The sequence below is a fragment of the Excalfactoria chinensis genome, chromosome 6 (assembly GCF_039878825.1).
Source record: "Excalfactoria chinensis isolate bCotChi1 chromosome 6, bCotChi1.hap2, whole genome shotgun sequence".
Classification (NCBI taxonomy): Eukaryota; Metazoa; Chordata; class Aves; order Galliformes; family Phasianidae; genus Excalfactoria; species Excalfactoria chinensis.
This window is the reverse complement of record NC_092830.1, coordinates 33,004,990-33,029,566: the sequence shown is the minus strand read 5'-3', so window position 1 is coordinate 33,029,566 and position 24,577 is coordinate 33,004,990. Positions and strand designations below refer to the sequence as shown.

At 42.9% G+C, this 24,577-nt stretch overlaps 2 protein-coding genes across 7 annotated transcripts in view; both read left to right on the top strand.

The window, feature by feature from the left end:
- TIAL1 (TIA1 cytotoxic granule associated RNA binding protein like 1) overlaps positions 1 to 5,923 on the top strand; it is a 264,354-nt gene extending 258,431 nt beyond the window's left edge. For 2 of the 4 annotated variants that reach the window (XM_072340427.1, XM_072340426.1), the window contains exons 7-12: positions 268 to 376; positions 687 to 782; positions 867 to 951; positions 1,184 to 1,307; positions 1,796 to 1,935; positions 2,853 to 5,923. In XM_072340427.1, the coding sequence (XP_072196528.1) occupies positions 268 to 376; positions 687 to 782; positions 867 to 951; positions 1,184 to 1,307; positions 1,796 to 1,935; positions 2,853 to 2,970 (672 nt within the window). In that variant the 3' untranslated portion in view covers positions 2,971 to 5,923. The remainder of the gene's footprint in view (positions 1 to 267; positions 377 to 686; positions 783 to 866; positions 952 to 1,183; positions 1,308 to 1,795; positions 1,936 to 2,852) is intronic. The other 2 variants (XM_072340428.1, XM_072340429.1) reach the window with 1 other exon arrangement.
- Positions 5,924 to 10,115: 4,192 nt separating this feature from the next.
- RGS10 (regulator of G protein signaling 10) lies at positions 10,116 to 24,391 on the top strand. Of its 3 annotated transcripts, XM_072340424.1 has the most exons (6): positions 10,128 to 10,230; positions 10,793 to 10,894; positions 14,310 to 14,428; positions 15,853 to 15,939; positions 20,688 to 20,831; positions 23,951 to 24,391. In XM_072340424.1, the coding sequence occupies exons 2-6, from the start codon at positions 10,852 to 10,854 to the stop codon at positions 24,095 to 24,097; spliced, it is 540 nt and encodes a 179-aa protein (XP_072196525.1). In that variant the 5' UTR covers positions 10,128 to 10,230; positions 10,793 to 10,851; the 3' UTR covers positions 24,098 to 24,391. The 3 variants fall into 3 exon arrangements, with proteins under 3 accessions (XP_072196526.1, XP_072196524.1, XP_072196525.1); XM_072340425.1 differs by lacking the exon at positions 10,793 to 10,894 and having other exon boundaries at positions 10,116 to 10,230; positions 14,310 to 14,413; XM_072340423.1 differs by lacking the exon at positions 10,793 to 10,894 and having other exon boundaries at positions 10,116 to 10,230.
- The last annotated feature ends 186 nt before the right edge of the window (positions 24,392 to 24,577 follow it).

Sequence of the window (24,577 nt, the reverse complement as noted above, 5' to 3'; positions counted from 1 at the left end):
TACTCTGATACAGATAGACTACCTTGACAAAATGAGTATGTATGACTGTATATGCAGGGAGGGGGAGGGCTTTACCAAATCATTTGTGAGGGCCTTCTTTGTGACAGATTGTAGTTGATTTTGGCTGTTTGCTATTTGGCTCTACTGAATTTCATGTGCTTTTGAAGCAGTTATCTGTTCTGTCTGTGGAATGACCTGACAATTAAATCTTGTAGCCTTACACACGCTTTTGTTTGCATGTCTTAGTCTTTATTTTCATCTCTCTAGGATGCAGAAAATGCTATTGTACACATGGGAGGCCAGTGGTTAGGAGGCCGTCAGATCAGAACCAACTGGGCAACGCGGAAACCACCAGCCCCCAAAAGTACACAAGAAAGTAAGGCCTTGTAAAGCTGTGTTGTTTGATCTCTGACATGGCACTGCTAAGGGGAGAAGAGTAACAGTGTTGCCAAGGTCTTATCACTGCTCAGTTGAATATCTAGCTTAACTTAAAAAATAGTTGTTGGTTTTTTTTTCTGGCACGTTATATTAACATAGTGGTGGCACTACTGGATGTTGGATGTTTGTTAATATTAAATATTGGATGTTTGTTAAACCTATAATTCCTGTATCTTTATGAGGTGAGTATCTGGGACTCTGGGGTTGCTGCTACCCTGATGCTTAAAACCAGTCTCTTTTCTTTCTAGATAATACAAAACAATTAAGATTTGAAGATGTAGTAAATCAGTCAAGTCCAAAAAATTGTACTGTGTACTGTGGAGGAATTGCTTCTGGGCTAACGGGTATGATTGGTTTTATTGATCCTTTTATTACCAAAACTTTGGGCATCAAGATAGCTACTAATTGAGACATGTTTTGTGTTGTAGATCAGCTTATGAGACAGACCTTTTCCCCGTTTGGACAGATAATGGAAATAAGAGTGTTTCCAGAAAAAGGCTACTCATTTGTCAGGTATGGATATGAAGGAGAAGAAAATGTGTGACTTTGTTAACATGCTGATGTTTGATCTTTCGTGGATTTCACTTGAATGAACTTCTGCTGATGTCTTAAAATCTGTTACAACTGTTACTTGTGAAGATGATCCATGAAAGCAGACCTTTTTCGCTGGATTTTCTTGCTATATTTTAACCATCAACTGGAAGTGCTATAAAGAGTGACATTAGTTTGTTTTTACATTCTCTAGATTTTCAACTCACGAAAGCGCGGCACACGCAATTGTTTCAGTTAACGGAACCACAATTGAAGGACATGTTGTTAAGTGTTATTGGGGTAAAGAATCTCCTGATATGACTAAAAACTTCCAGCAGGTAACTGTGCTTTATCCTTTTCCTTGTGTGTTCTTGCATTTGTTTCAACAAAAGCAACCAATTATCCACCTGCAATGCCTCCCATTTATAATAGCTAAATGTAGTAGTGTTCTTATGAAATCCCATGTTCTGTCTCAGTTATGTTCCAGTTGTTCATCAAATTGGGCTAGTGATTTTGGTGGAATATCTGTCTTCTGGATATGATTCAAGATAGGGAGAAACTTGGAGGTAATTCTGATTCTTGCTAGCATTCTTATTGCAGACTAGCTGACTGTCCTTCCAAATATCCCTTGGTATTTAAAGCGTGCACACACTTTCAGTACAAGGTTCTAATTAGGTTGTGGTGCTGTCTCACTTATTATTCCGATTTCACTATGGCTCAATAGTTGTAGACAGTGCAACTGAGTCGAAAATGTTTCCTTTAGCACCTTAGAAGGAACATAATTCACCTCTAGAACCTGAAGTATTAAGAATTATTCTCTCCTTAGGTGGATTACAGTCAGTGGGGTCAATGGAGCCAAGTATATGGAAATCCACAACAGTATGGGCAATATATGGCTAATGGATGGCAAGTACCATCATATGGAATGTATGGCCAAGCATGGAATCAACAGGGTTTTGGAGTAGAGTGAGTAATTTTACTTAATTCTAAATATTTCAGGAATGTTGTGTCTGGGCTTCAGGCTTATTTGATTGAGGGATTGCGCAAGGTTTCAAGCCTTGCAATGTGCTAAAGCTTATGTTTAATGATTACCATGGACCAAATAGTGGGGTGAGTCACTCTGGCATGTTTATGATAAGATGTTTTGTGCATATGGGTGTCTTGAGACTCAAGGTAAACAAGAACTGCTTTGGTGTTGGTTTGAGATGGTGGTTATGTCCAATAGCTAAAAAGTCATGATCTCTGCTTGTGAATACTGGAGAAGTCTGAACCCAGGAGCCCTGGTATTTACTTAAAAGGGTTTTTATAAAGGCTTTTTAACTGTGGAGAAAATAAACCACAAAATGGCCTTTCTTAAATTTTGCAGTTTCAGAGTTTGGCTGGATTCTAATACTTGTTTCTTCCTGAAGTGTTCGCCACATTTGTTGTTAAACAAAAATAGCTTTCTTTGCTTTCTTAATTACTCATTACCTCTTGCCAGTTAAGCATATTAAGCTCTGGTAAAAACTCATCAGTGATATTCATGCCAATTAAACACTGGGGACTTTCTGTGTTTCTGCATCACTGGTGTTGAATTACAGACACATGCCAGTAGGACAACTGCCTCCAAAGGCACGTATGTGTAACTAGGATCCAAGGTTTGTGGGACTTTTTTTTTTCTTTTTCCTAAAAAAAGCTTAAGTTATTTTGAGAAACCACATGTTGTAACATTTAACCTGGTATAAAAAGCTTCTGAATTACTCACAGAAGAATAAGTTGTTCTATTTTGGTATAAATGGTGGTATAGGAAGTGTTTCATGTTCTTTTAGTCTGCTATCTCGTAAATAACTGACTAGCTTGCATGATTTTTTTTCTCTTTTTTTCCTTTCCTGTTCCTTTTTAAGCCAATCTCCATCTGCTGCCTGGATGGGTGGATTTGGTGCTCAGCCTGCCCAGGGACAAGGTGCTCCGGTAATACCTAACCAAGCTGGATATGGTATGGCAAGCTACCAAACGCAGTGAGCTGGGACTCTGTTTAAACGTGTGTATTTCATGATAGGCTGCAGTTTCCAGTGACACTCTGAAGACTGGAATGTAGACAATGGAGAGGAAAAAAAAAAAAAAGAAAAAAAAAAAGAAAATATTTATTTTAAAAATGGAAATGTTTGGAACCTTTAGCACAGCTTTGCTTTGGTGAAGGACACAAATGTCTTCTAGTTCTGCCTTTTTAAGTTTTTGTTCATGATGGAGATGAACATGTTTTTCTTTGTGTACAAAACTTAAAAATAAAGTCAATAAAGACAATTCTGACTACAAATTTTGATATAGTAGCAGAAATGGCTGAATTTGATCCTTAGGTCACCATTCCATTATTTTTTTTTGTTCTGTCTTCAGTGTTTGATATCACTGTGCTTTTTAAGAGAAATGACATTGAGAAACAGCGAGTTGCTTTTAGTTGAACACACATCCTGAAATAAACTGTGGACCAACCATTACAACCTGCTAGACAGTATTGATTTTTCAGGAAGCCGATGGACATCGCTCTGAAAGCACACGTAGGTCTTGGAATCCTTTTTTTCTTAAGAAAATACTTAATTTTTCTACGTGCTTAAAGAAAACAGTACGACACAAAGAATAGTTCAGTGTGAAATGAAAAACAGTACTGTCTGAGTTACTTCACTTTTACTGTCCACATTCAGGCACATACTATAACTTAAGAGCTGGTTTGCTCATTAAGACTGTAGGGATTTGCATTTAATTTTGAGGAGTAAACAATGTTTTTGCAAGTATGTTGTTTGTATTCAAATCGAACAGTCATACTTGTGCTTTTACATGAGGTTTGAAGGCTACACATTGTAAATATTTCATAATGACAGTGTTTCAAAAGCATGCTCAAACATAGAAGTAGCAATGTAATTATTCAGAGAAATACTTAATATACTCTACTGCTTTAAATGCAGTAGATTGACGAGAATGTGCAAGACTGACATTTCCAAAGTTGGCTATTATGTAAAGTTACATAAAGAACTATAACAAAGAGCCTTAATTTTAATTTCATAAATCTTTAATGCATCACCTTTTTGTCATTAGAAATACGGATTTTTTGCTTTACGTTATTTGGTATGTAAATACCTTGGTTAACAACCTTGTAAACCTATTTCAAGGTTATTATAAGTTGTATAGTATCTTGAGTGTTTTGGAAAATCTTGATGTTTTTTAAGTCTAGAAATATTTTGCCCAAGAATTTTTTAACAAGATTGTTAAAAACATCTTATTTTAGAGAATATTCAATGTGCCATTTGGTAAATGGAGATGCAGTTGAAACAGTACACTGAGTTGTGACTTATTTTTAATTAAAGTTTTTGTCTTTAATGGGTGGTTTGCATGTGATGAACCTGTACAGAGGCTGGGCTGTTTGTGTACTGAGTGTGTAAATGGATAAATCACGAAGATGTTTAAATGCTATACTTGGGTTATTTCTGAACAATTTTATGGATACATTGATATAAACTGCCTCAATAAATTTGAAGTTTCAAATGAATGTAAGGTAGATATAAGTACTGTGTCTTACCTCTGACAGCTAGGGGGTGCAAACGTTTCAGCTGTATACAGAAATACACTGAAGCGGCACAGTAAAGTGTAGGATTTGCAGTGATAGTCCAGTGAAACAAGCTTGCGTTTTAAAAGAAACAGCAGAATATTTTAGCTCCAAATGAGCGTGTGAGGAGCTGTGTGCTTTCTGTTTCTTACTGTGCAGGCATTGCAAGTTATAGAGTTTGAAAAGGGGAACTTGCAGTTTTGTTGATCCCAGCCAGGTTGTGCAATGAACAACACTTAATGCTGTAGCAAATCACATGAGTTTTTTCTTCCTCCTCTATGTGACATACTTAGTAGTACCTTGAATTTTAGATAAGGCTGAAAGTGGGATATTCTGGAAGAGCAGTTGAGGCTCAGAGGTACTTGCAACTCCAGGCTTCCAATGCATGCAATAATGACTGAAGTTAGTGTGGAACCATAAGTGCTTGTGATGACAGAACTGGCTATTTGTCTCCGTTTCTCCTTTATCGTATGCATAGTGTTCTTTTGCTCAAGTTAGGAATCTTGTCTACAGGTCTCATTTTTCTATCAATGTTGTATATATGTGTATATCTACGCGAGGATCGGCCTATACGTTGTAGTTTGGAGGGAAAACTCACAAGTAAGTCTGCGTTTTTATTACACTCACATGGTTTCAAAAAAAAACAACACGTGAGTAGATCTCTGACTTTGCAAGTTATTTTAGGATTTCTTAGACTTGAAATCCGGGCTTTCTACAGAACTCGCTCAAGGTATTTGACTTACGACTGTGTTCTGAGCACATGCTGGTGTGCAAGCAGTATGTTCCTTAGGCACTGATGAAGATTTAGATGTTGGAAGTACATTGCCACGTAAGTGCCCATATTAGTGGGTGTAACTTTAAGGCAGTGATCCATCAGCTCTCAGTGTGTAGATCACTTCGAATCTGATTAAATAACATGCCTGCTGCAGAGTGGGGCATTACCTGACCTGTGTATCAGGAGGAGGGATAGGATGTACTTTCTCATTTAAGCCTTTTCTCACTGGTTTTTATACAGCTTTTCTTTAATGGTGATGTTTCTTCACAGACTACTCGAGATATAGGAGTCTCCAGTGTCCCTTAATGTTTCTATAGCACTGCGAGGAGGAGTTGTAGTTTGGATTGCTTTCTACTCGGTACCATTCATAAATGCGTAACTGACAGTTTTTTGGCACCAAAGAGCCTCTTGCACCGTACTGCTTTTATGAATGACTGTTACACTGTTGTAATTTCTCTAACTGCAGAAATTGACCTCTACCTAACAGGATTTGGATTTCAACAAGTATTGATTTATCATGGCTTAACTTTGACGCGTGCAATCTGAAACAAGGTTTTTAAGCTGCATTTGCAGAAAATGTTCAATAAAAGTGAAATGTGATGAAGGGCTTATCCTCTGTTGTCATCTGTCACAACGTTTTCCCTCTGTGCTGTAAAGCTGGCAACAGGTATACGACTCTGAACATGTAAACTATGCACTTGAAATTGTGTACAAGATGTCTGAATCGCCATTTTTCACACAAAGCCAGTTTGTACTTTGTGCAGTTGTAGTAGGAAGGTTGCTGTGAATCAAAGGGCTCCTGGAGGTGTTCATCAGTCCTGCCTCCTTGTGTATATATAAGTTCTGGGTATATTCTTCCTGCAGTTAACCTCATAAGAGAGCTGTTCTCTGTGTCAGAAGCACTGCTGTCCTTGTGCTCACCAAAAACTCACAGCGAATGAGGCTGGATTTTGAAGAAAATCAGTGATTTGTTTTTCTTGTGTTTGTACACAAGGAAGCAGACTGAAACCGTATGGACATAACTGGTGTCTGGTATCTGACTGCTTTTGAACAAGGGCTCAAGCCTGTTTGAATCACATGGAACTTTTTCCTGGTCAGCAATAAAAGATTTCGTTCCACTGTTCATCTGCTGAAGAACAGGCAATCTTTTATTCGGTGTGATTTAAAAAGAAAGAAAGGGGGAGTGGAAAGTACTACCTTGTTCTTGAATCTGCACTCGTATGGATAGAGTGGGGTACCTGAAGTTATCCTGGATTACTGTTTTAACAGCAGGAAGGGGTTCTTCTGAAGCTGAGCGAACATTTTGTTCTGATCTCATGTGGCTGTTAAACATTGGCAGGTTTAGGGGGTTCACTGTGTAACTGTATTTCTGTTCTTAAACGGCAGCGGTGAGGCAGTGGCTGCTGGGAAGGTCTTTGTCACGTCTGATTGCAAGGAACTGGAGATTCCAGTTGGGTTTTTTTAAGGGAGAAGGAATTAAAAGTATGGTTGTGTTTTTTGGTATGTGTCACATAGAAATTAGTCTGTTGGTTTTTTTCCTTCCCCCGTTGTACCATTGTTTCCAATCAAAGAAAATGCAGGAATGTTTCCTGGATGTTTTTCTTTAAAGAGTAGCACTTTGTGACGATGAGTGAACACTGCGTGGCATCTTTCTGGGGATATGTACAGCTCTACATTGTGTGTATGAATGACGTGCTCTGCTCACCAATATTTAAAGAGCAATGTTGATTTGAATGAGTTATTCTTGCTTAAATACACAACTACTCGTGCTTTAATTAAACCTGATCTGAACAGTTCTGGTGATTAAAGTGTTCCCGATATGCTGTAAGAAGGAGCAATGCTGTACCTTGTTTCTTAACATACAGGCTGTCAGTAGGGTGCTAGAGTTGCAGTTTTGTTTTATTTAGAGCAAAAACACTTAATGGAGTTGTGTCAAGGAATTCAGTGTACTCTGCCTATTTCGTGTTGGCGAGCGATAACATTTGAATTGTTGCAGCACTTTGAAAGCAAGAGGTCAGTGGGCTTTTGGAGGACCAAAGGCTCTTTACACTCTAGTCCCTCATCTTAAAGTGCCTCATCTTAATCTCCTTGTGTTTCTCCTAGAGACACACTCCAGGAGACATCAGGCGTACAGGAAGCTTCTGCTCGGAGTTCTTCACCTGAGGTGGGGTGTTGTGTCTCTGCTCGCAGTGCCACTCATTTCCCTTTGCACAAACCCAGATTCTCGCTGATCCCAGCAACTTGGCGGCTGTTTTTTTCCAGCTGCTGAAGAGGAAGGGAGCAGAGGAAGGTGGAAACTTGTCTTCTGGGGGGAGAAGTGAAATGGGATGATGCATGGGCAGGATGAGTGTTGTATGTGATACAGCAGCAACAGTGGCAAGTCCTGTCATCAAACAAAATCATGACTGCCTTCTGCAGAGAGCACAGCGGTATGGGAAGGGCTTGAAGCATTCAGACACAAAGTTGTACTATGGCCTTGCTTAAAATGACCTGCTTTAAAATCACAGAAATAAAAAAAATATGTAATTTAGCCATTTTCTTTATTTTCCTTTCCTGAGGTCCGTGTTATAGAGCCAAACTAGAATAACTAAGTGGACTCAGCAAAGAGGACCCTGAAGAGCTGGGTTCCAAGGTGTTGTTTTCATTGACATTTGCTTAATCTTGGTCTCTTAGCTTGGTGTTCTGTTGTTTGCCTCCACTGACCTTTTTGTCTGTACAGTGTGTTTGAAGTCAGCACTGCTGTGCGTGTTCAGTGTCTTCTTATTCTTTAAAGTCTCATTTCTGGAGCAGGGATTGGGTAGGAATTAAGAATCACAGGCTCTACCACATGAAACACTGAATAATGCTTACATTACAATGCTTATGAGAGCCAACTTGCAGTTGAAATATCGTGGCTTATATGAGAAGCTGCCGTCCTCTATTTGAGGAGCTGGGTCTTTGACCCCAGTAAGCAGGCAGGCAGTTGAGGTGCTGTTCTATGGTACCTGCTCTTTGCATTGCCCATTCCATGAAGGAGGTATTTCATTCCACAGATGAGTTCCTTCCTTTAATGATGGATCATTGAGCGTGATGAGAAATTGCAGCTGACACAACTTATTGCTTCATTCAAGTCCTCCAGTTGGGATTTGGGTCATGACAGGGTGGGGAGAACACTACTTAGTTATTAAAACGGCCTTTCAGATTTGCAGCGTGCCTCTACAGGACCTTTTCTATTTGAGTTTTACTTGAACCTGGAAGCACAAGGATGCTTCGTGTTTTAGGTCTTGAAGAAAGAATTGGCCTCTTGGAACTACTACATGCCACAGCTACCACAAGGGATCACTATTGTGCAGCCCTGCTGGAAACACTAGGGCACGACTGTTGGCTTTAAGTGCAAAACTTGTGTTCTGTGGAGTATAAACCTGACCTGTACGTATGTGAATAGTCAGAGTAGTCTGAGCATCCACCGTCGTCCTGCTGTCTTATGTCAGATAGGCACTTTATTCATTGATGAGTGCATGGTGTGATTTTATAGGAGAAATGTCTCATGTTTGTGACTAATTATCAAATTTCAGACTGACTTTTAAACTGACTTTTTAGCTTATTGTTCCTAGATTGCCATTGCCTGCTATGGAGATGTATGTGTTCCGTGGGATAAGAATAGGAAGTTCCAGGAAACCACTCAGGTTCCTTCCCAGGGACGTTCTCAGCAAGTTGCAATAAATTGGCAATACGCTCATAACAGCTTGTTCCAGAAGTGGAGGAGTGTCCACAGACAGTTCACCTTCCACGCTGCGCTGCCACCTGGTTCTCAGCAGAAACACTGCCTGCAGGTACCGCTTTCAATGTCCCCTGTGCTGGTCTGTGCAAGATGACGGTGGTTCCCCCGCGTTGTGAGTCTTTTGGTTTCTCCTTCCTATATTTGTTCTGATATTTGCAGAGTGATTTTAAAAACGTGTTAATTCTCCTTTGTTTTTTTATCCTTTCGATCTTCAGGTTTGGACTGGATAAAACTCACCACATCCCGGTGTCTTTATCCCCCCCCGCTGTCAGCCCTGATTACATTTAATACGGAGGGACTCGGAATGTTTTTAACTTGTGATGCTCATTTCTCTCTTCATTTCTCGGCAAACCAATGGACGTTGTTCTGCCACCTCAGGTACTTCATTGCTGTAAGACTGACCACGAAGAACTGCTTTTCTGTATTTAGCCTTTAAATGCTGCTTTATTTTGTGAAGCCGTGGATGGGCGCTGGAGATTCAATGTAAAGGAAAACACAAATGGTCACCTTAATTCTTTGTGCTGTGCTTTAATCAAAGCAGCACAAACAGAGCAGTGAATCAGGGCTTTTTTTTTCCAAGGTCAAGATGAGCTGGATAAACAAATTCCCCTTTTTGCTCCTGATTCATTTGGGCACGTCTGAAACGTTTTCCACCAGCATCCTCTTCAGAGCTGTTCTATGTTCCAGTAGTGTTGAAAGCAGAAATAAAAGCTGAACATAAAATACAATGGCGTGGTATGGTTTCATTGACTTAAACGTACCTAAAGTGCACAGACGGTATCTTCTGTGCCACCCGGCCCGGCACAGCCGTGTTTGATGTCCTGAGGCGGTGAGTTGGAGCTGTGGGTTGGCGTCGCGTTTCTCACACCTGCTCCGCAAAGGCTCCGCACCGCCACGCAGCCGAGCGGGCAGCGCCGCCGCTCCCGGCCGGGCCTCTCACGGCCGCCCCCCTCACGGCCGCCCCCGGGCTCCTCCGGCGCGGGCGGGAGGCGGCGCGCGGCGCCCGTCAGGAGGCGGCGGTTGGGGCGGGGCGGGCGGGGCAGGCGCGGCCGCCCCCCTCCGGCTCCGGGCAGCGCGGGGCCGCGCGGCCGCCCCGAGAGATGTTCAACCGCGCCGTCAGCCGGCTCAGCAGGAAGCGCCCGCCGTCAGGTAAGCGGGGAGAGCGCTCCGGAACGCCGCGGGGCCGCTCCGCACCGGCCGTGCCAGGCGGAAAGCGAGGGCGGGCGGGCGGGGCCGGAGCGCTTCCCGCCGGTGGGCGCTGTGAGGGAGCGGGCGGCCCCGCGAGGCGCGGGATGAGCGGGTCGGAGCCGCCCGTCTCGGGAGCCGATCGCGAGTCCGATGAGGGACCGCCGAGGCTCCGGGAGGGCTCGGATGCTCCGCCTGTGGAACGCTGAGAGTCCGTGAGGAGGGCGGGCTGCGAGCCGCCGAGCCGCGGGGGTGGAAGTGAGGATCCCGGCGGGGAACAACGCCGCCGTCTTGCTAAGAGAAGCCGAACGCGGCGTTCGTCCGCCCGGTGCGGGCGATCCCAGAGATGCTCCAGAAGCAGAACGGCCCCTTCGCTTCCTTCCTCATAGTTAAAAGTGGAATCCGGCGGTCGAAAGAGGACGTTGGGCCGCGTCGTGCAAGGACCCGTCGGCTCGGGGAGCAGCTCGCCGTGTGCGGCCGGCCGCGGGCTTTCGTGTGTTTCATAACCCGGGATTATTAATTCCAGACTGACGGCTGCAGCTGGTGGGGCTGCCGTGACCGCAGGAGAAGACGCGGTGCTGGGAGATGGTAATTCATAACCAAGTTCGCAGCTTTGTGAAGCATCCAGGTGAACAGGGAGGAGCACGTGTGGTGCGTACAGGAGTTCTTCTAGAAGTCTATTAGACACTGAGAAACCTTCTCTCGATGCCGTGCTGTGAGCCTGCTGCTTCTGTCGTGCGCTGTGCCCGCAGCCCATTGCAGCAGGCAGGTGTGAGCTGCCCATTGCAGCAGGCAGGTGTGAGCTGCCCATTGCAGCAGGCAGGTGTGAGCTGCACGCTGCGGGTGCCGCTGCTCGGAGCGCACCGTGTGGGCGCTGTCACAGCGCACGGTCCTTATGCAGGGCGGTGCTGCAGCTCAATCTGCCTCCGTACCTCTAGCAGGTTGGGTTTCCACGTGTTTTGTGACCAGAGCTGTGAGTTCTGGCGGTGAGTTGTGTATTTTCATGCCTGCGTTTGATGGATGCAGCTGTTGGCTGTTTTTGATGCTCTGTTTCAACTGCCCGTTGCAGTGTTTTTGGCACTGCGCTTGGCGTTACATCTGCCCCTTACAATGAGCCTTTATCCACAGCTTGATGCGGCAATATTGCCGTGTGACAGGGAAAAACTGCTGTCAGATTCTCCCCTGATGCAGCTGTCCAGCTGAGTGCTTGCTAGCTTCGCATGGGCTGCTTCTCTAAAGTGACGGTGCGGTTAAGATAAGCACTTTATCACTTGCTGTGTTGGTACGGCTGCTGGCTGTTGTGCATGGCAGGACGGCTGTGTGCTCAGTGCAAAGTGTGCTTCAGCAGAGGCCGAGCTGTGCTGTTCAGCGTGGGGCTGGCTGCCTCTCTGTGCTTCTGTATAACAGATAGTGAGTGCTTTCCTGTGGCATTAAGAAACAAGGAGCACAGTGTATTTATTTACCACGTGCATTCCAGTCCTCAGTAACAGCAATGCCAGCCTCCCTCACCCAACACGTGCCGTTGGGTTATTAAATGTTGGTATCGAGTTCATTATTCCACGTGTGTATGATGTCACGTTATCACCAGGTGATGTTAACAGAAGAAAGCTATCTGTATAAAAGCTGCACTTCAGAGGAGGTATCATTTTGAGGTTAATTTAGTGATGTCTTAAGAACATGGGGGTTACCGTGGGGAAAACCTTCTTCCTCTGAAGTCTTAAGTAATGGTAGAAATTAGGCATTAAATTTGCTAAATGAAACTCGTACGTGGAGCGGGAAGTAACGATCCTAATTGGGCTGTGCTTCTGTATTCAGAACTCCGTCTGATGGGGTGTAATAAAACCTCCAGCACTTCTAATACGTTGATAACATCTCGGGGTGTTTCCTCCTGTCACATGCCACGTGCAGCCAGCTTAGGGCTGTGCTGAAGGGGAAGGGATGTTGGTGGTGGTGCTCAGCCTAAGAGAAGCACTCAGGCTGCTTGTGCTGTTGGCCTGGTGGGCTGCCCTGTGTGTGTGTGTGGGTGGGCTGATGGCCCTTTCAGAGTCTAAATTCTCTCTGTTAAAGCTGGAGGAGGTGGTGGGAGAAGTGGAAAAGATCGCAGGTTTGGGAAAAAAATGATGGGGGAATGTTAGTGGGTGGGGTTGGGTCGTGCTGTGTAGGCTGGGGGTGAGAGGTGGTTGGAGGGAAATAGAGAGTTGCCTTGGGCAGATGAGAAAAGAGGGAGAGCAGCCAGAGGAAAGCAGGCCAGCGGTGTCCTGGGTGCATGAAAGCACTTGTTCCAGCCCTGACCAGAAAATGCTTTTAGGTTCTTATGGCGTGCTTCCCTGCATTGCATTGGCTCATTGGAATAAATGTTTTTCCAATGGGTTAGTCATCATTAAAAGCTGCCTAAAAAAAAGCTGCCTAAAGCTGGAAAGGGAACTCTAGAAATAAAACCTCACTCCTGCACATTCCATGCTAAATGACATGTTTAATAAAGGAACGGCCTGGTTCTTCAGGCCATGAGCACCTGCATTTGGTGCCACCACACAGAGCCAGCTGTGCTCTGCTCAGCGTGCCTCACTGTTCCTGCTGGGACAACACAGGTTTTGCAATTGATGCACAGATTCTTTGAGTCACATTCCTAAAATGAATTTTGCAAGTGATGATCGAGAGCCACATCCTTTTGCATGAGGGAGCATTGAATGAGGAGCAGGTAATTCACTGTGCTGTCGTGTCATGTTCTAAGCCTGCAGTGTGCTCTGGGTGGGTGGGCTGTAGCTTTTCCTATGCGGGGCTGTAGGTACTGCTGCTTCAGAGGCAGATCTGGTTCAGCTCCTACCCACAGGATAAACCTCCCTGGCTTGTATCCTGAACCTTTTCATGCAGGCGTGGAGACTTACATGTAGTGTTTTAAGCATAGCTGCCAGCTGAAAAGGGTATCTGATAGTATAGCTCTGCAAAGATAGTTCTTGGAGATACTTGCTGAGGTTTTGTTTCAGGGCGGAGGAAGGGTTTTGAAGAGAACATAAGCGGAAGTAACTAAGATCTTTATTTCCAATAAGCCAGTAGGGAGAAATACAGGGGTTATGAAAACAAATGGCAGCTGTACTGGTTACTGTAGGAGCTTTATGCGTCTGTTCGGTGTGTAGGGACCCTAAATAGTGCCTGATTCCTCGTGGCCTGCACTTCTGCTGCCTTCAGCAGACACTGTGAGTGTAAGAGGAGAGAAGGCCGAGCTCTTTGTGTGTGTTTTGGAGTTCTTCAGATCAGCAGTAGAAATCCTGGAGTCTTCCCAAGTAATTGGTCTTCTGATGCGTAGCCAGCAAACAGTTTTTTGGCATCGCCAGCCTTGAATGTGATGTACTTTCTATCCCTGGGATAGAACTGTGCAGAACTGCGTGCTGTCTGTCCTGGCTGGGTGATGCCTGGCAGGCTGAGAAGTTCTGGGTTCAGCCCAGCTCACCGTAAGAAAAAAGAACCTCAGGGGACTTGAAAGAAGCAAACAGAACCCAGCCAGCTACTGCGTGCCCACATGCAGGTTGGCTCAGCTGGAACGAAGCTCTTCTGTCAGCTCTCTTTCCTCCCATTAGAGTAAGTTAACGTGCTGGACTTGTTCTGCTCAACAAAGTACTGCATTTCTTTCTCATTTTGTTTCTTCCCATTCCCTTGCAGTGATTCTTTTCTTAAAAATAAATGCAGTGTGTGTGACTGACCAGGATTTGATTATAAGGCCGATGTCACTGACTGCAGAACAAAGGCACGCGATCCTTCTGCTGCCCAGGCTGTGGTCATTGTGTCCCACATGCAAAAGGTGCTTGAGCTCCCATAAAGCAATGTCAGTGCCTGCTGATGTGCTTGTGGATTATCTGGCTGCAAGACGTTTTTACCTCTTCAGATGCAAAGAAGAATTCAGATATGTGCATGTGTTTATTTTCAGTTTTATGGTGTTTTCTTTCAAGAGAGCAGCTGTAATCCGAAGGCGCGCAGGGGAACGGGGAAGAGATGCCTGTGCTATTAATCACCTCTAACAGAGATGGTGCTTTTCTCAATTTTTCCAGAGATAAATGACAGCGAGGGTCACCCCAGCAGCAGCCGCCAGAGCTCGAAAGGAACCTCAGAATGGGCCACGTCACTGGAGAACCTCCTTGAAGATCCTGAAGGAGTTAAACGATTTAGGGTTGCTATATTACCTATGAATATTTATGTAAACTAACATTAGGATTTAAAGATGAATGAGCCTCAGCGTAAACGGTGCAGTTGTGCCAGTGCTGTAGGTTCCCAGCTTGCAGCCTTCTAATTGCATACCCTGAGCAGAGGCGGCAGAGTTACAGCTGTGGCATTCGCTGAGCTGCTGATGGGGTGAATTGTTTGCTCTCGTAAGGCAGACAGAAGATGTTCGGTTGCATCTTTCTAACTGCATCAGTCAGCTCTTTCACAGATTAACAAGTTACTGTTAGATAAACTATAATCCTTGAGCAATTGATCACTCTTGCCAAGCATTATTAATTACTGAGGGCTGATCCTACGCTCTTATTCCCATGTATTGCCCTTGCTTAAGCAGTTACAAACTGCCCCTCAGCCTGGTAGCTCCGTGTAGCTTATTCTGTGCTGCAGCAGCTGTACTGGATGAAAAAAATGTCTTTAATTTGGCTACAGACGGGCTCGTGCAGCTTGGAATGCAGGTCTGAGGCTTCATTTGGCCTTTTAGCCAAAGTCGGAGGGATTAGCTGCGTGAGTAAGGACTAGTGGTCAAGTATGGCTTTGCTGGACTGAGCACTGATAAAAAGCCTGGGATAAAATTGTTTCCTCTCAGACTGGTTTGAAAAGCAACGTAAGCCAGAATTACAAAGCGCTGTAATTACTGTGTGATTTAGAATTCTTGTAACAATTTCTCAGTTCCAATTAGTTTCTCGCATTACTTAATCTCCGTTTTCTGACTCTGAAAGTGAAAACTGAAAGTCTTGGAGCTATAAATATTTCAGTCGTTGCTTTTTATACATAAATTTAATGTGCTTTTTCCCTCTGATTTTAAAATATGCTGCACTTTTGGGGGATGTTCTTTGTTTAAACACTGTTTGGAGACTGGAAATACATCTGCTTTAGTTACTGAAGTAAATTTATTGCCACTGGTTTCATATTTGGAAACTCTGTTGTTTGTAGAGATTTTACTCATTAGTAAATCAGAAACAGACTAAACAGGAATCTTGAGTGCACTGCTGCCCAAGTTAAAATGGATCGTTGTACTCACCTGCAAATGGATTTGTACATTTTTGGGTTTCCTTTTAAGTAATAACTATAAAAGTATTCATGTTATTTAAGGGAGAAGCAGGAAGCCTTCTTGTGAGTTACTGATAAGCTCTGAGACAGAGCTCTTAAATGGAGCTCGTGTTCTCCTGGAATGTGCTTTTCAAGAGCTGGGTATATTGTTTGTTCAGTAGGGTTTGATGCACTGTGCGGTGGTTTTGTTACCCCACGTTATGGAAACTTGTGCCATGATAAAACCAGCCCTGGGCAGCATCTTGTTTGAATAGCTGTAAGAGGAAGAGAGAAAAACAATGGAGAAATTGGGTTCTAACATCTGTTGACTTTTCTTTTCCCTAGGAGTTCTTAAAGAAAGAATTCAGCGAAGAAAACGTTCTGTTCTGGTTAGCATGCGAAGAATTCAAGAAAACACAGGGAAAAAAACAGGTATGCTTCCTCAATAAATTCTATCATCAACAAGGGTTCCACAGCAGAGATGGAGCTTAACGTGCTTCTTAGGAGTGCAGATAAATGCACTGGAAGGAATGGCACTGAAGTTACCCTGCTGGAATTGCTTGGAAACAAAGTTGGTTTTATTTCAGATGGAAACAAAAAGCTGAAGTTGTCGAGTTTCCTCTGTTAGGAAAACTGAACGTTTTGTTGTTGCTTTGGAGTAGCAAGAGGTTTAATTGAGTGACACTGCATCATGTTTGAAAACATAAGGATGTTGAATTTATGACATTGTAAAACTTAATGGCTGCTACATGAAAATACACAACACTGCTCTTGAAACACAAGTATGAAAACAAGAAAGAGCACAAACAAAATGTTTTACAATACCAAAACAAAATGCTTTCTCCAATTACCAAAGAGGATGAGGAACCATTTAGATTTTGTTTAAATATTTATTTGCATTGAGTTGAGCCCAGAACGTGGCTGTTTCTGTGACAGTTTGGTGATTTCTTTATTTTTTTAACTTTGATCTGGCAGATTTGTGTTGGTTTTTATTTTGTGTATTCCACGCCATGTCCCTGCCAAGGGGTCTGACACTGACAGAGTGGTGGATTTTAGCATGGAAATGTAAAACAGAAGATCCTCCTGTAAGGTTCCGTGTTTTGCAATTGGTTAGTAATAGTATTTTCCCCATGCTAAATCGTTTCCATCTTTTTAGCTATTACAGGATCATAGATGCCAGTATAGGAGATGGTAAATTGCTGTATGCAGATAGGAGCTTAGCGGATACTTGAATGGATTGCCCAACAAATGGACAGAGACTTGATTCATTTCCATTCAGCTTAATTATTCAGTACTAATCATTGCAGCATATGGCAAATAATGATGTTTGGAGTCTAGTACTGGCAAAACTATTACAAGCAGGCATAATAAATGTGCTTTGGAATGACACAGCCTAGCAATAAGTTTTTGCAGCTATTGTTTATGGGTGACTTTGATTAGACAATTTACATGACTAGAAAAAGCACTGAAAGTACAAATCCTTCCACTGTTTATGAGAGCAATAAGCTGGAATATGTCTTCTGAAAGTGACTCTTGCAGAAATGGCTTTGTATCTATGTAATGAGAGCAAAGTATTCTAAAAACAACTCACTTCGTTTATAACCTGCTTCTCATTAGAAGCATCTTACTGCAGAAGCCAGCTCTGAAGAGCTCAGATTTTGGTCAGAGGAAGCAGATTTCAGTTTAACCTGGATTAAATCAGTTCCATTTTTGAAGTATAAAATAAACTCCTCATTACTTGACATGAACGTGGGTTGTTTCTTGGTTAGCTGAAACTCGCACAAAGACCAGTGCATTAATTATCTGTTGTGCCTCATGCTCTCACTGTCCCTTCTATGCAGTTTGGTTTTGCTCAGGCTGGTGTCCCAACAAGGTGCTGGGCTCAGTGAGTGTGAATGTGCTGTCCCTCCATGCTGTTCCCTGCAGGTTGGTGCAGGCTCACTCCAATCATGCTATCTATTGGCTGCAAATTGCAGCGCTACCGTGCTGCCCTGCAAAGAAAATAGGCCAGGCCTTTCCTCAAGCCAGACTGAGTTTATTGAACTTGCTGCTCTAACCACAGCCATGTGGACTCTGCCTAGAAAGCTCACTTACGGCAACGCCACAGAGACAGATTTTGTAAGATGCTATGCAGATCTTTTCTGCTCCCTTCCTCTTGAATGTGAGCCATTGTGCAGCCAGGGTTGCTTGACAGGGAACCGGGGGAACTGCTGGCAATGAGCAGCTTGGCTCCTGACTGTTGTATCGGCTCTAGAGTAGTGACAGGATCCCAGAAGAAGGCAGGAGTGGAGGTCAGACCGTACCATTCCATTTTTGTTTTCCCATGTTGGCGAGCTAATACAAAATGCACACGTATGTCAGGATTCAGGGGCGATGTTCAGTATCTGCAGTCAGGCAGCAAGTACTTGTCTAGCCAAGTCTTTGGGTGGACTGAATTCAGCCTGTTTTCTTGTAGCATGGAAGCACAAACTGTTACTCTCAGCTCAGGAAATAACTCTGTAGTTCAGGGGAAAGAAAAAAAAGATATTTTCTATGTTGTTCCCTTAAAACTGAAGTTAAAATAGAAATGTAAATTTTAGTGAAGATCGGGAAGAAGTTATGCCAAGTTTACTTGTAAATTGCAAGCTTTGCTGCCACCAACATGATCCCCATTTTAGGACGTGTGTTTAATTATTGAGACGGGAGTGGTGGCAATAAGTGAATGATGTTTAAATATTTTATTTGGGTCAGTCCTGCGCTTGTTGCATTTGTGATTGTTAACCAAATAATAAACATGTCCATTGCGCTACTTTCCAAGGTTTAAAGATTTCTTATCTTGCAACTGGGCTTTAAAAACTACACTTCATGCAACAAAGCATCTTCTCAAATATTGCAGAAATTCACCTAATTATATCAGTAAGTTTTGTGGAGGAACAAAAATGGATGTTGGACTTTATGATGTTGAAGGTCTTTTCCAACCTAAATGTTTCTACAGTTCTATACATATTCAGCAGTTCCTTCTGCTACTACTCTGGAATGTGGCAGCAGTTACACAGGACTGGGTCACGCTACACAGCTTCTAATGGCTGGAGGCTGTGCTGAAGAGCTCTGGGACTTCCATCCACCTCATTTGGGAACCGCATGTGCTTGAGAGCTGAATTTGATCTTATGAAAGGAAGTCAGAAATAACCGAGTGGGGAACAAATACATTTGGATGGTGAAGGGGATTTCTGTAGACAGTACTTTGTTTTCCAAATGTGGTCCTGGCATGGATGCTGGGCCAAGCACACAGGTGTGAGAACTGCCAGAAGTCCTTCGATAGCCACCTGTGAGGAGGGTGTTTAGAATTCAGAGTAGGGTCCCCTGTGCGGAGGCATTAACTTCAGGGTAATGCAGAGCAAAGAGTTCCACCCATTGAACTGGTAACATGGCTTTCCCTGTGTGTCATTTGAGGAATGAATGAACCTACTGGCAGCTTTAACTGTAACTTCATTTATTTTTCTAGTTTTTGTTAAACTGCTGCTTTACTGCTGGAACACAGGTGTAGCTTAACAGTTGTTCCACATGAAGCAGAACCTGTAGAGGTCAAGTTTGTGTTACCATATCTCTACAATGCTGTAATGTCAGCTCTCCTGCTCTTCTCCAGTGACATCACCCCCCTTCGCCACAGTGCTTTCGCTTCCTTTCTTTGACAATTCTTCCTCACAAAATCCAGAAATCCACCCCATTTCACCAACCTCCCACACAGTCTCCTCGTTCCCCCCATGTTCTCTAACTTCCTCACAGTACTTCTCTTTTATCTCACATTTCCCTTCAAGCCTTCATTTGCTCTTTCTCCATGATGTCCACTTAGTTAAAGAGGCCACATTTCAGACAGATTAATTGCTCATGTAGAACAGACCTGCTTTACCCAGTGTCCCCTGACCTGTGAAACTGAAATGATCAAGGCCTTTTAATTGTCACTTAATTGTGACCTGGTGCACCTGAGATAAAAGAATTTATTCACCAGATGAATAATCTGTTTTAAGAAGGAGTCCTTCTGGAAAATGTGTCCCTTTCAGCAGACAGAGAGTTAACTGTAGGCGTTACAAATTGTCAAACACATGTTGCTTTTCTTCTAATTATCACCAAATGTTGATTCTCAGCTGTAAAACATAAAAGGAATTCCATGACTTGTTCATGGGCAAGGGTTTAAGTGCTTCCTCCTTCAAGCTCACTGCCTGCCAAAGATAGTCCTTTAGTTTGTGCTGGTCTGGAGACAGTTGCATGTTAAATGTGATGGGGATTACTGACAGATACTGACTGCTAATTGTCTTACTGCACCTGCTGTTCATCAGGCCTTGCTTTCAGCATGGTAAGCTTGGAATGCTGTAGCAAGGCTTATTTGGCAGTATTCTTCCTGCCTTTCTCTTATCTGATGGGCTTGCATTTAATTTTAAAGGATTTTGGCACCTTGGACATTGCTTTGAACCTTAGGGATAATGACAGGTATGGTCAAAATGTTGTCACTGTTACTGACTCAGCAGGAGAAGACCACTGAAATCAGGGCAGACTGCTTTGTGTGAGTAACACCTACCCGTGTTTATCAGCTTTCAGGGCCTCTTTGGAGTCTTCTCGTTATTGTTGGCCAAAAAGCAGCTGTGTTTCTTTTGATCTTGTACGCAGTGTTGCGTGTGAGCTGCCCTGAGGTAAAAACACGGTTATGACAATGCGTGTAAGCTGTATTACAAGGCTGACTAGAAGCAGCGTGTGTTATGGACTAATTTGCTTACTTGTTGTCCAACAGTGAGAGTAAGGTTCCACAGTATTGTTTTTCCCTCCAAGTTTTTGCACATCCCAATTATTTACTAATAAAAATAGTTTTTTTAAGTAATGAAGACAGGGCATTGCTGCTAATTATGTGCAATTTTGCACTGCTTTACATGGTTTTAGCCAGATTTCAACATCACAGCTCCTGCTTAACTTAAGTGCCGAATACCCCCACCTTCTGCTAATGTCAGGGCAGGAGGTGGCCTGCGGAGATGGTTTTTCTCCAGTACCAATAGGTAAGTACTTTTGTTTTGTTTCCTTTTCAACTCAGGCTCTTTTGTTTTTAAGATGTGAACCTCAAGAAGTAAGTTAGAGGAGTAGCCAATAACAGTTTAACAAATATAGCGAGTATTTCCAGTTTATAATCTTTAAATAAATGTGTCCTTTTGTAGATGCGAGAAAAAGCTAAAGAAATATACATGACCTTCCTGTCAAATAAAGCTTCATCCCAAGTCAATGTTGAAGGGCAGTCACGTCTGAATGAGACAATTTTGGAGACACCTCACCCTCTAATGTTTCAGAAGCTGCAGGATCAGGTAAGGATTTCTTCTACTTGCATATTCCTTAGCTATTGTCTGCTTTTAGTGGACTTTGGTTTCTAAGCACAATCTGAAATAGGAGAGTTAGGATTCTGCCTACTGCTGCTACCAATGACATGGATTGAATTAGCAATTTGGCTCCGAGGCTGAAACAAAAATCAGTAGGCACGGAGCTGATTCCTTTCCTCCACAGAGGTCCTAACGCAGACAGCGCATGTCTGGTACCCCAGGTCTTGTTAGGGCCACTTGGCAAGGAGGCTCAGTGCAGCCAAATGAGTTCCTGTTCAGGACTGTCCTGGAAAAATGGATGAAGTTTGTTCCTGGGTTCCTCCGCTGGTAGCCTGAGAGTCACCCAGTGACTAACTTTGTGCCTGCATCTTCCTGTCTATTCTCTTATGCTGAGTCATTGCTGATGTTTGTTTCTGTAGTTGCCACTGGTTTCCTTGAGAGCTCAAGATTCTTCTCTTTGCTTTGTTTTGGTATTGATGTGAATATAATGAAATTTTCTGAAAAGCCTCCTCTTCTGTAACACACAAGAGTTGGCTTAGAAGAGGAGTTGGCTTCTGCTTTGTATTTTCCTACAGAACTTGGGAGGTCCGGTAGAAGTTAAGTGTTGTATTGCAGGTGGTAAATTTTCTTAGTTGTTAGCTTAGTCCCAGGTAATGAAGTGAGTTGTTCTCATCTGCAGCTTTCCAGCACTTGCAGTCTGTACTGTGTTTAATTACTGTGCCATCCTCAGGACGAGCTGTGTGTTCCCTTTGGCTCTTTATGTTACTTTCTTTTTATGTGTGTGGAGATGCAGCACCCCGATTTCGGCCTATTTCACACTGGGCACTGACAGTGTTAGCAGGGCGATAGATCCATCAGGAGAGGTGATCAACTGATCGAGAGGGAGGACCAAAGGAGAAGTGAGGGAGGGTCCAAGGCTCTGTTGTTTCTTCAGGCAGATTCGCAGTCATTAGCAGTGGAAATGTCTGCAACTCAATTTCCAAGTGAAAAAGCAACATTTTTTTATGGAAGAACTTCTGACTTGGGAAAAGAGAGAGAAAGTACTCTGGCAATTGTAAGCACTGCAGATCAGGGTAAGTGATTACATGATTATGAGTGTGGCTGGACAGGCTACCAGAGTTAGAATGTTTTCCAGCTTTACAAATGAGTGTGCATGTCAACAGCCAGGGGTTAGTCAGCTCAGAACTGAAAACATGCTAGCCCAGTGATAGGAGAGCCCCACTAGTGTGGGAAACTTTAAAACCAGAATGCAGAACATTTGGGCTGTTACAGGTTTCCAGTGTGGGAAGCTTCTGGTTTTTGCTGTTGGTTAATAGAGTTATCCTCTTGTTTTTGATTCCTGTAAAGTTATGACGAGTGGTGTGTGTGTATATACATACATACACTTAAAATGTAATCTCTAAAGAGCTGTTGTAACTGCTACAGGCATTGTATGAAGTATAAAAATTCAGAGTCCAGAAGCTCTGACTTTTCATCCAGAGCTTGTTTGGTTTCTGACACGGATGGTAGCAAGCACTTCAGTTTTCCAGCAGACCTAGTGATTTAAATGGGCATTGCTTCTGTTTGCAGCAGGGTAGCCTTGAATGTACTGCTTGGAGGCAGTTGTTGCTGAAGGGTGTTGAAGTGATTCAGAGAAATGTGTAGATGTCAAAATACTTGCAGGGTAAGTGTTGTCTGCTCTGCAGAGGTGATGAGAGCAAGGGAGGAAGCAGAGAATTTGGCTTTTGCATGCGTTTATAAACTCTTATCTGTTCTGTGCATTTGGCTTACCAGTTCTAGGGGGACTCAGAGAAGATCTTGATCCCGCAGTGCTCTTGCTGACTTAAGACATTTTAATAGGCGGTGTCTTCCTCACAGCTTTTTTTTTTTCCCTGTAAGCTGATTTGATCAATATAAACATATTGCATTTAGCCAGCCCTACCAATTGTAATCTGACCTCGCTTATCTTTATTAATTTAGGTCAATATCGAGGTGCTCTGGGATTATTTTTTAGTCTTCAAAACTCCCACAGTTTGAAATGTTAACTGAAATATTTCCATAGGTAAAACTAGTGATGGTTAGTAAAGTATTTTTCATCATTTATGTGGAATATGCACAGGGCATGTTCCAGAACTGACCAGAAAAGTAAAGTTCTGTTTGCTTGTCTTCCTGTGTCTGTTCAAGTTCCTTGACGATGTGGGTGGAAAAATAAGAAAAGGTACATGGGTATTTATTTTTCCTTGCAAGCAGTTGTACTGCCCAGTTGTACTTTCAGCTAGAAGCAAGGCCTGTGAAGGTAAAGCTCCAGTTATCCACACATGAATTATCCAAACATGCGGGCTGGAATCCAGGAATTCTTCCTGGAAATTTGGTTACTTTGGGACAATAAAATGCAATGAGTCATGAATGATGGCTCAGGGGGGCTTCTCCAGTAAAATAATAGGCAGAAGTGTAGACTTTACTGTTGCCTTGGTTATAGTTTTGAGGTTTTCTTTTTTTCTTCCTTGTTTTAAGACCAAGCAAAATATAGCCCCAGTCTTAAGACTGACCAGACTGCAGCCTCGTCTCCAAAGCCTTTTTTTGTTCATTGTTTTTTTTTTCCCTAGAAAACTCCAAATGAGTTCTAGCTTTTTTGTCTGAAATAGGTACAAATAGAAGAGAAAGCAGATGTGTGGGCCTAAACTTGGGCCCTGAAAGAGAAAAAAGCTGTTCCCAGGCCGTGCCTCCAGGCTGAATGTATGCTGGCTCTAAAAACACAGGCAGGCCTTCAGTTCTCTCAGCACTCTGTGTATGTAATGCACTAATGCAGTTAGAACAGTACTTAAAGGAGAATAGTACTTAAAGGTACCTGTCATTCTTCAGCTCTGTTTCGTTCCTCTGGATAGGTTTTCTGTTGGCTGTCATGAAAACTGTCATCTGATTCTTAAGCTAATCTGGACGTAATTGCAAAGCAGTGACTGTGAAACCTACAGTCTTGTTTGTTACGTGCAGTCAGTGTCATGATTTTAGTAATTCCTGTACTAGCATTACTAACAGAACAACAAAGTAAATTCATATCTTGTCATTTTAATTTAAAGTGTAGTTTTAATGAGGTCGTTGTTGTTTGTATTTTTGTCTCCTCTTACCAGATATTCAATCTCATGAAATACGACAGCTACAGCCGCTTCTTAAAGTCAGACATATTCCTAAACCATAAGAAGTCTGAGGAGCAAGAGGAGAATTCATCAGAAGCTCAGACTGCAGCTAAAAGAGCATCAAGAATCTACAACACATGATACAGTGGATCTCACGAGGAGAGGCAGTATAATGATGAAATTGCACTCAGGAACAGTCTAGGTTTATAGCAGTTACGTTTAGGGCTTGAAAAGTTCAAAACCTTTTTAGGAGATACTTACCTTCTTAATTGCTTGAATGACTAATTGTTTTTGCAAGACAGCAAGTAACCAAGCACCTATTGAAAGACTGTTTCCTAGCTAAAAGGCTGAGCTATTCCTCCGTAGTATGAATTGCATTTAATATTTCACAAGTTGAGCTTTCCATTTCTTTTTCTTTCCTTTTTCTTTTTTTTTTTGCTTTTTCATGGGGCGTCACAATGTAAAGAAATGGGAGACGGGATGTTTCATCATCCATATGAGGTGGTTGTTGTTTCTAAATGTTTGCCTTTTGGTTTTTATTTGTGCCTGGCTTTTACTTTCCACGTTGTTGGGAGCAGCTGTAGAGGAGTATGTTTTCAGTTATTTTGTGCATGAATCATT

What these genes read in the sequence shown, in the direction of transcription:
- RGS10 (XM_072340423.1), top strand. Translation starts at nt 10,182, where the DNA reads ATGTTCAACCGCGCCGTCAGCCGGCTCAGCAGGAAGCGCCCGCCGTCA. An exon ending in CAGGAAGCGCCCGCCGTCAG is followed by an intron (nt 10,231 to 14,309) that starts GTAAGCGGGGAG and finishes CAATTTTTCCAG; the next exon opens with AGATAAATGACAGCGAGGGT. An exon ending in AAGGAGTTAAACGATTTAGG is followed by an intron (nt 14,429 to 15,852) that starts GTTGCTATATTA and finishes TCTTTTCCCTAG; the next exon opens with GAGTTCTTAAAGAAAGAATT.